The sequence below is a fragment of the Mus caroli genome, chromosome 3 (assembly GCF_900094665.2).
Source record: "Mus caroli chromosome 3, CAROLI_EIJ_v1.1, whole genome shotgun sequence".
NCBI classification, from domain to species: Eukaryota; Metazoa; Chordata; class Mammalia; order Rodentia; family Muridae; genus Mus; species Mus caroli.
Genome location: NC_034572.1, coordinates 72,403,538 through 72,414,415, shown reverse-complemented (window position 1 = coordinate 72,414,415; position 10,878 = coordinate 72,403,538). Strand labels below are relative to the sequence as shown.

The 10,878-nt window shown below is 40.4% G+C and overlaps 1 protein-coding gene across 2 annotated transcripts in view; it reads left to right on the top strand.

The window, feature by feature from the left end:
* The window catches only part of Rxfp1 (relaxin family peptide receptor 1), a 388,551-nt gene that overhangs the window by 360,881 nt on the left and 16,792 nt on the right, over positions 1–10,878 (top strand). For both annotated transcript variants that reach the window (XM_029475590.1, XM_021158615.2), the window contains exons 7-12: positions 1,653–1,724; positions 1,812–1,883; positions 2,628–2,702; positions 5,825–5,896; positions 7,819–7,890; positions 9,093–9,164. In XM_029475590.1, coding sequence (XP_029331450.1) covers positions 1,653–1,724; positions 1,812–1,883; positions 2,628–2,702; positions 5,825–5,896; positions 7,819–7,890; positions 9,093–9,164 — 435 coding nt within the window. The remainder of the gene's footprint in view (positions 1–1,652; positions 1,725–1,811; positions 1,884–2,627; positions 2,703–5,824; positions 5,897–7,818; positions 7,891–9,092; positions 9,165–10,878) is intronic.

The following is a 10,878-nucleotide window of genomic DNA, read 5'->3' as shown; positions in this document are numbered from 1 at the left end:
CCCCCACTGCCGCCCTCACCCTCAGCCTCACCATCACCCTCGCCCTCACCCTCATCCTTTCCTGGCTTGGATGGTTTGTTTTGATACTGACTATTCAAATGGGTATGAAGTTGTGTATCGTGGTGGAAAAGGAAAGCCATCTTTTTTCCTTTTAAATTCTGTGTACATGGATGGTTTGCTTGCATGTGTGTCTGTGCCCCATGTACACTGAGTGCCCGAGAGTGTCAGAAAACAGTATCAAATCCCCTAGACTCTCAAGGCAAGGTGGAAGTCCTCATCCACATGAACTACCATGTGCATGCAGAGAATCAAAACCAGGACCTCTGGAAGAGCAAGCAGCAAATGCTTTCAACCACTGAGCCATCTCTCCAGCCCAGGGAACACTTTTTTTTTTTTAAGAGACTTTCAAAGTTCCATGCATCCATCCACATCCTTACAAGCAGCCTCTTATAAATAAGTGTATCTGAAGCTTGCATGAACCAATGATTCCCTGCCTGCATCTCATTCTTCCCATTTGCCTTAGGTTTTCTTTGTTCCAGTTGTATTTCATTCTTGCCTGGGAGGGGATGGGGTGGTGCACTGGTGGGACATGGCAAGCATGGAAGTCAAATTTGTCACCTCAGTTTTCTCTCTCCAATATGTGGGTCCTGGGGATTTAACTCAGGTCACTATGTTTTGGAGTAAGCACATTGTCCTGCTGAGCCATCTCACCAGTCCTATTTATTTAGCATCTTATCCTACCTGTCTTGCTCCACCTCCTCACTACCCCATTCTTGATCGTTACCCAACAAATCTGTTTCTACCATCTTTATAGTCTGTGGTTTCAAAGTGTGAGATTCAGTCTTCCTCATCGGAGACACTTCTTAACTGCGCCTCCTTTTTTTCCCCTCCGTCACCCTGTAGTCCTCAGTTCCCAATCTTTACAGATCAGGTGCCTTCTGCAAATGAGTAACCATGTGTTGTACACGACCCTCTGGGTTTTTCATGTCACCTAATTACCTTTTCACACCCTGTCTGCCTCTCCGGATTCAATGTCCTTCGACAAATAGGCTGATACACTTGCTAAAACTACCCCATTTGTTAATCCTCTGTCGGGGATATAACAAAATCCTTGTGATAATTAACTTATAAAGAGGAAAGGTCTTGGCTCTCCCTTTTGATGTCTGCCTGTGATTGGCTGACTCCATGACTCTGAGCCTGTGATAAGGCAGCCCAAGGGGGTGGGAACTCATAGCAGAACACTCGCCCACCTCATGGCTGTAAAGTAAGGAAGAGAAAGACATCATTTAAGAACACCACAGAAAAGGTCATCCCAAATGACCTGAAGAGACACACAGGGTCCTACTCCCTAAAGGTCCTCAGCCACTCCCAATAGTGCCCGCTGGGGACAAAGCCTTTGAGTGACTGATCACAGGATGATACCTATCTAGAAGACAGCAGAGTAGGTCACTAAAACGTAGACCAATTCATTAGCTAACTGTGGGAAATTTAAAGCTAGAAATGACATAATAAATGATAAGGGCCCTTAGAAGTTCAAAGGCAGGAAGTGATATGTGGTGAACGTGGTATAGGAGAAGCAATGGCTGGAGTTACTACCCTTCTTGTAAAACATCAAAAATAATAAACTCACTGCTGTTATGTCTCCTTTCCAGGTACCTCAGTCATAACAGAATAACCTTCCTAAAGCCAGGAGTTTTTGAAGATCTCCACAGACTGGAATGGCTGTACGTTTCATTTGTGTGGCATTTCCTTATACTGGTTTTTAAGGTTCTGAAAATGCCCACATAACTCTGTTGTCTTGTTGCTGACAGGATAATTGAAGACAATCACCTCAGTCGAATTTCCCCACTCACATTTTACGGGCTAAATTCTCTTATTCTCTTGTAAGTACTCAGTTAAAACTAACAGGGATGTGAGATGGCTCAGTGAGAGAAGGCGATTGCCACCAAGCCTGACAACCTGAGTTCAATCCCCAGGACCTACATGGTAGAAAGATCCACTCCTGCAACTCTACATACAAACTGTAGCATACTGTATTACATACACACACAAACACACAGACACACCAATAAATAAGCAAATTGATATAATAAAAAATTTAAAGTATTCCAACTGAAGAGACAGAAATAAAACATCAAAAGCTTAAGCATAGTAACATTAATTTATAATTATTAAAGCCTGAAAGAAGCTTTCTCCACTAAACCACCTTGAGCATATTCTCTAAGGCCATGTAAAGGTCTGCCTGGTTGGTGACCAGACCTGAGCACAGGCTACCACTGCACTGTACTGATGTGTACTTAAGCACTTGCCCTCCTGTGCAGCAGCTTCAGCAAAGGAAAAGCCTCCTACACAGGTCACCTCATTTGCCCAGCCTGCTGTGGATGGGCACATGCTTTTGTTCAGAGACTAATGTTACTGTTCCCTGAGGGGAAAACCGATGTATGTAAAAATGTTCTTACTACCAAAGCACTTCAGTACTGCAGGGTGTGCCCAGAAAAAGTGGTGGGAAAGACTTGTTTGTAGCAGGGGCTTCTCGAAGTTTCTGAACAGTAACGATAACACTGTGTTTGCCTGGAGACATAAAAGAACCAGAAAATGTGATTTTTCATGGTTTCTTTCCTTTTTAGAGTGCTGATGAATAATGCCCTTACCCGTTTGCCTGACAAACCCCTCTGTCAGCACATGCCCCGCCTGCACTGGCTGTAAGTCAATCTCCCTCGCCCTGTCTTTCTGTTTGTCTGTCTGTCTATCCACCTATCCACCCATATATCCACCTATGTGTCTATCTATTTATCTATCTATTCACCAATCCATCTATCCATCTATCTCTTATCTACCATCTACTTATCCATCCATCTATCCACCCATCCATCTACCTATCCATCTATCAATCTATTTATCTATCTGCTACATTTTCTGAATTTGCCTAACTCATATTGGACACCAAGGGTCTTCTGTGCCAGGTAACTAGTGTATCAAGTTTCTTTGCATTGTTTTATTATTGTATTTTTATATTAAATACCCTCATTGGCCAACGTCTCTAAACTTTCACCAAAATGCAATACCTGAAAGAGAACAGTATTTTGGAATCTGGAAGAAGGAAGCGGGAGGGGGACGTTCCGTGGTCTGTGTCACACTTCCTTTTCCCTCTGTCAATCACTCACCTATTAAGCTGATGCAGAAAGCTACATTGTTTAGTTTTATCCCTAAATTCTGAGTGATGAGAATGTATTGATTAGCACTAATCATGATACAATGGGGCTGAGGGATGTTTTGAGAAAGTTCCTTACTTGTTCTGTGTAATATGTTGACACCGTGGCTTTGCATAGTAGTAAGTATCATTCCATGAGTTAGCATTCAGTCAATCAGTAAATATGCCTGTTACGGGTTTGGCCTGGTATGGTGGCTCACACCTATAACCTCAGGAGGCTAAAGCAAGAGGCTGAGGAAGAAGGATCACTAGAAATTCAAGGTAACCAGGGGTACAGAGTGAGGTCCTGGTTTGTTTGTTTGTTTTTTTTTTTTCTAAAGAAATGACCAAAATTACTATTGAAAAGTTCAATCAACAAACTGCCTACCGGAATGAAGAAAACTCCCTTTACCTCCTGTTTTGTAAGAAATTTTCAAAAGTTGACTGTTTTGTATCCAAATTTACAGCAAAGTAGACATGCTGAGTAATAAACTCATGAAGATAATGAGAAACTTAGTAACTAAACACAATCGAGCAGTGCTTACAGAAGCGATCAACAGTTAACATTGTGTGCACTGTGTGGCTGGAGAGACAGCTTGATGGTTGAGTGCTAACTTAGTGCAAAGGATCCTGGGTTGAATCCTAAGCACCCAAAAAGAAAAATGTGAATCGAGACTATTTTTTAAACAAGATTTCACTATGTAGCCCAGGCTGGCCTTAAACTCACTCGCAGGTATCCTCCTGTCCCATTCTCCCTACTGCTGAGATTACAGGTGGGAGCTGCGGCATGCAATTTTAATAGAGTATACTTTGATTTGCCATAGAACACTGCCACCTGGTGGTACGCTCATGAATAACCATTAGCAATAAGATGAAAGGAACAGGGCCAGACCAAAAGCCTGAACCGAGACAACTAACTAACTAACGAAGCAGTTCTCTTAGCGTTTAGCAGCCACTTTCATAGAATGAAGAACTCTTCCTCCAGAAGAGCGGTCTGCTGTTCATTCTACAGCCTGACTTCAAATACGCTCCTCTTATGCTGCTCTCCATTGTAAACATACCTTCTCCAGGAGTAAACATAACCTTCTCCAATGTATTCAGTGTTTAGATCCCTTAATTCTTGATCTTCCCAATCTTTCGGATATATTTTACTCTGTCAATGTCGACTAAAGTGTAGTTCCCAAAGCAAGGCCGACAGTGTCCTTGGTGCTGACAAGACACTGGCTTTTCTCTAGAGCTTTGCAAGTTTTCCGTGGAGGTTTTAGTAGCTCTCCCACACTTTTACCCTGCACGAGTCACTGTTGCTTCTGAGCAACTTCATGCCATCTGGCAACCATTAAACTAAGTATGTGATACCCTTAGACCTAAGGGCAGTGTTCAGGGCAGGATATCCTTGTGCTCTGCAAAGTTCTACCATACCCCTACTGCTGGGGTCAAAGGAGAGGTGCAATGTAGAACAATTCTAGCTGAGAATGTAGCTCAGTAGTAAGGCATCAGTCTACTATGGGCAAAGCCTTGCACTTGGTCGCCAGCAGTGGGAGAAATAAAAGTCAACTTCTGATGCTGTGAAGAGACTCCGTGTGTGTGATGTCAGCTCCACACAGCACAGGCACTCCAGGGGAATGTCTAGGCAGCTCCCCAGATTGAAGTGAAGAACAAGAGATGCTTGCCTGAAAGAACAGATACGATGGCTAACAGCAATGGCAGGCTGTTAGGAATCTTTTCTAGGACTACTTGAGTTGAGGAGACAGGAACTAAATATTCTCTCAGGGAGACTATCACAAAATAAATAAATAAATAAATAAATAAAATAACCACAACTGTCAAAATGCAGAAAACAACTGATCATGGTGTGCCCAGCCCCAACACAGCTTCCACACCCATGGCACTAAAAGAACATATCACAAGGGGAGAGTGCAGAAAGAGTGCCAAAACTAAAAGGACCAACCGTGGGACTGTGTCTGCCAGAAGAGAGGCAAAGCTATACTCTCAATCCCACAACATTATGGCCACCTAGACAACACTCAAACAATGATATCACTAATAAACACACTAAGGCCAAAGGAGAAACTTTCACTGGGTCCCACGCCTAGAGAAGTACAGGCAACTAGTGACTTCTAAGAGAGGGACAATTAGTCTTCTCCAGTGACGAACAACTAATTGGTTATCCAATAGCAAGTAGGCAGCTCTGAAATTTTATACATACACACACACACATATATGTGTGTGTGTATATATATATATATACATGTACATATATAATTTATTGAATATATATATTCAGAAGATTGTATTTATATTTATGCATGTATATGTGTGCATATGTAGCAGTAAAAATCAAAGAAAAAGAAGCCAGCAGTTTGACCAGAACTAAGGAAAAATGGAAGAGATTAGAGGGAGAAAGGAAATGGGAATATGATAAACCTCATATCATTTTAACTATTGCTACAGATGACAGGCAATAATACTACATGTATACAGCATAGATATATATAGTATATATGTATATTCAGCTGCTATACAAACCATTGTAAACAGAATGTAAAGAGACGATGTTTTATTTGGTAGCAAATAATTCCTAGCCAATTTATTTTTGTCTATGAATTTAATTTGTGTTCCATTTTTATGTTGTAGGGACTTTGAAGGCAACCGTATCCATAATTTAAGAAATTTGACTTTTATTTCCTGCAATAATTTAACTGTATTGTAAGTACTATCTTTTTTAAGGTAATGTTGACCTTCCCAAACCAAATGAATCCTTTATGTGAAACTTGGATGGATAGATAATAGACAGATAGATGATAAACAGGTAGTGAAAATATCTATATGTAATGAAACTATATATATATATATGTGTGTGTGTGTGTGTGTGTGTGTGTATACATATATATATACATATATGAAACAATCAGTGAAAAAAGAGAATATGGATCTGGGAAAAATCAAGAAGGGGTATGAGGAAGGAAAGGGAAGGGAGAAGTGATGTAATTCTAATCTCAAGAATAAAAAAAAAAATCAGTACTTTAATCCTAGTACTCCAGAGGCAAAGGCATATATATCTCTAAGAGTTTGAGGCTCGCCTGATCTACATAGTGATTCCCAAGCCAGCCAGATGTAGATAGATAGATAGATAGATAGATAGATAGATAGATAGATAGATAGATAGATAGATCTTGTTAAATATAAATATATAACCCGCTCCTAAATATAACCTGCTCAATCTATGTAGTCTTACCTATATGTATGTTCTCAGGAATAACCATTCGCATTGACTTTTAAACTTCTATACAGAAAAAAAAAAATCATTTGGGTTTCTCCCTGTAGGTGTCTATGGTTTAGGTCCAGAGTTACTGGGAGAAGGTGGCAATGTTTTGTAGTGATGGACAGAGTTAAATATGTAGAGCTAGCTAGCACAAGGCTACTTGAAGACATGTCACATAGCATTTAAATATCTGCAACGAGTACATTAGACCTCAAGGGAAGAAAATAGATGCCCATTTCTCACTTATACTGTGATAAAGCGCCCTGACAAAGAGCAACTTAGTGGACAAAACATTTATTCTAGCGTACAATTCCAGGTTATAGTTCATCATGACAGAGAATTCATAGTGGCAGGACTTATTAAGGCAGCTTGCCCCATCACCTCCTTGATCTAGAGCAGAGAAAAATAATATTTGTGTGCTTAATCTTCTGCTAGATCTCTCTACTTCTATGCAGTCCTGGGCTCCAAGGAAATGATGCTGCCCACTCTCAGGCTAGGTCTTCTTATATTAATTAAGGCAATTGTGATGGTTTGAAAATGGTCCAGAGAGCAGCACGATTTGGAGTTGCAGCCTTGTTGGAGGGTATGGCCTTGGAGTAGGTGTGCGGCTGTGGATGTGGGCTTTAAGACCCCCATCCTAGCTGCCTGGAAGCCAGTCATCTCCTAGCTGTCTTCAGAACAAGAGGCAGAACTCTCAGCCCCTCTTGCACCATACCTGCCTGGATGCTGCCATGTTCCTTCCTGCTTTGCTGATAATGGACTGAATCTGTGAACCTGTAAGCCAACCCCAATTAAATGTCGTCCTTATAAGAGTTGTTTTAGTCATGGTGCCTGTTCACAGCAATAAAACCCTAGGTGACTTCATCCTAACTCCATGCACTAGCAAATGAGAGGTCTGTGGTGCATGGAGCGTTTTGTTAGATAGATACACCCTTCAGACTGAGAAGGCAAGTCTGAAATGCCTGTGCTCATAGCTGCAAGACACTCAGTTTTTGTTCTGAAGAGGTCTTTCTTCTTTTCTAATCACAGATTTGAATTACATTTTCATATAGCCCCTATTAAAAGATTTGAGAAATTTAAGAATGAACTCAGACTGAAGCTAGGCATGGTGGCACACATCTGTAGTTGCAACACTCAAGAGGTTGACACAGAAAGATCGTGAGTTTGAGGCCAGAAAGGGCTGCATAGTTGAGACTGGGCTTCCTAAATAAATAAACTGTATATTAATCAATCATACTATTCAAAATATCCTAATATGAGAATGTACTCTATATTCATGATTTTTATGTTATCTTTCAAGAGTTACATTTAGTAGTCATATTATAATTATGTCCACATGTTAACATGTTTTTTTTTTAATTTTCAGGGTAATGAGGAAGAACAAAATCAATTACTTAAATGAACATGCATTTACACACCTCCAGAAACTAGATGAATTGTAAGTCTAACTAAATATGCATTAAGAATGTTCTTTTCCAGTTTTACTTCGTATTAGTTACACATATAATATTTATTATATTAATTAAAAATATTAATTTCCCTTTTCCAAACAGTATATGGGCCCATGGGTCACAGAACAATTCAGATAGCTTACAAAAGTAAATACAAAATAAAATATGAAACAAATATTTGAGATAAGTTAGATAAAGAAAACATAGCTTTGGGGACTTTTGGGATAGCATTGGAAATGTAATTGAGGAAAATACATAATAAAAAAAATGTGGGAAAAAAAAGAAAACATAGCTTTGAACAAAGAATAAAACCAGGGTAAGGTTAATAAATAAAATGCATCCTACAATGTTCTGTTTTATTGCTCCAAAGAGGCAGGGTACCCACAGGTTGCTTTTTCCTCCTGCCTGACCCCTGGAGGCGGGTGGGAGAAGTCACTTTTCCTGTTGTAACTCACAATCTCCTAATTCAAGCTCACTGAGACCTTTTCTTGTTTAAAAGAAGCTAGAGCCTCTCTCATGTCAACACTTCACAGACAATGCTGCTGAAAGCCCTTTATAGCTCCAAGGTGACATCATGTTAGGTTCCCCCTCTGCACACATATGTCCCGCCCAGGAGACTATGAGCCTGTGCATCTCTGTGAAACTTGAACCTCAAATTGCATGTTTTGAGGTAACTGTAAGAAACCCGGACAAAAGAAAAACTGGGGCTTCAAATTGTGTCCTTACTCTAACAGAAAAGGAGGAAGGAGGAAGAGAAAGGATGAAATATGGAATAGAACTTAAAAGATGGAGAGAGAAGATTTTTTAGACCCATTCTGGCTTTGAGTACATTGTAGTGTTGAGGATGTCCTTGAACTTCTGACCTTCCTGCTTCCACTTCCCAAATGTTTGCATTAGGGATATGTACTACCATCCCTGGCTCATGATAGAACAGGTTTTATTTCACTCCCTCTTCTAAAGCCTCTTGACTTCATGCATGTGGAGGCAGAGCTCAGGAGTAGGGCACACATTGAGCAGGATCAAGGCTGTGAGTTCAATCCCCACACTAGGGAGATAGCTCTTCTCTTGGTATTTAACCCAACTCCCCAAAGGCACTATTGGAAAGTTGTAAATGGTTTTTAAATGGCTCTTCTACCAATGAATGAAGTCTTCAAACAACAATGTGACATGTTTGCAATTGTCTCCCTAGGGATTTAGGCAGTAATAAGATTGAAAATCTTCCACCGAACATATTTAAGGATCTGAAGGAGCTGTCACAATTGTAAGACATTAACTTACCTCTTCATTTCTTTATCTTATTTTTCAACTGTGGTAAACTATACATAGCATTTGGGTTATCCATCTGTTTCTATATCACTGGATTACATCAAGATCTTCCACATTCCTGTTCAACTCTCACCTGCATCCACCTCCATAGATTTTTTTTTTTTACTTAGTACATATATGAAGCCCTATAACCATCAAGCACGAATGCCACATCCATCCAGCCCCAGTCCTGCAACCACCATCCTTCTTGCTCTGTGTCCATAGTTGCTATTTTGTGATGGGCTTGTTTCTCTTACCATACCAACAAGGTACATCAATATTGTAGTATGTGTCAGAATTCTATTTGCTCTTAAAGTCTGGATAATAAAACCTCATACACTGTGTGCAGTCATCCTCCAGCCCATGGGCACTTGGATTGCTTCCACCTTTTGGCTAGTTTGCATAATGCTGTTATGAACACATGTGCCCGTTCATGTCTGGATGTCCACCTTCAGTTATTTGGGTTCTATGTTCCTTCTTAACTCACAGCAACCTTTAAGTTTACCTAATGAAGGCATCATAAATCAGAACTATTCACTTTAAAGCTCATTTACTATTAATATTCTCTCCACCACTGTAAATTAGGAACCACTGTACTGTAGAGTATCTGCTTTGTACTGTTGAGTTTTGATGGCTGTCTGGGAGCTGCAGGCCGAGAGAAGATCTTAGAGGAACTCCCCTTTTCACTTATCCCTTTATACCTCCCTTTCTCAATAGTGCTGTATCAAGACAGTAATACTGTATTCAGGGGTGAATAATGCATATTAGGCAAAGCCCTCTACCACTAAACCATACAACCACCCTTAAAGTATGGCTTCCATTAGAGGTACATTGCTTTTACACTGTTGTAAAGCAAAAAAAATCCTGAACCAGAGACCCAGAAATTAGGTGACTGGGTCACACGGTAGTTCTAGCTTTGCTCTGTTTCACTGTGTTTCCCACCAGAGCTGTGCCATTGTACCTCTCTCTCGCTGCACAGGGCTCCAGGTTCCACCATCTTCCAACACCTGTTGTTTTCATTTCTCTGGCTCACAGTCACCTTAGCTGAGAATCCTTGAGGATCGGATTTTCACTGCTCTGCAAACAGTGGTGTTGAGGATTTTTTCCCACATGTTTAGTCACTTACCTGTCTTCCGAGGGAAAAGCTACTCACGTGCTTCATTCGTTTTTATGTGATCTCCTTTTGCAGTTGTTGAGTTTTAATTCTTTACGTATCCTGTGTTTCCTACAGACAGTCCTATGTCCTACAGAGATCTCACATGTGTTTTCCTCTCTGTGATGAGTGACATTTCCTTAATTTTAATACACTGCCACTCTTCTATCATTTACTTTCTTGTCTAAACTTTCAGCTTCATATCTAAGACACTGTCAGATCCACTCAATGGAATTCTCTTCTATTTCGATAGCATTACCTTTAGGTGCATCCTTTTGGAGTAAGCCTGGGTACATGGTCCAGTAAGGGTCTAATTCTATTCTTTCGCACTAGGTTATCCAATTTTCCCAACACTGTTTTTTTTTTTTTTTAATGTCCTTTCCTTGTTGAATGCCTTTGACACCTATGTCAAAAGTTATCTGATTATGTCTGAGTCAGGTTGTCTGTGGACTCTATAGTTGATCCCTTTGGTCTACCCAGCTGTAGATTACTGTGGGAACCCTAATGCTGTTCTTTT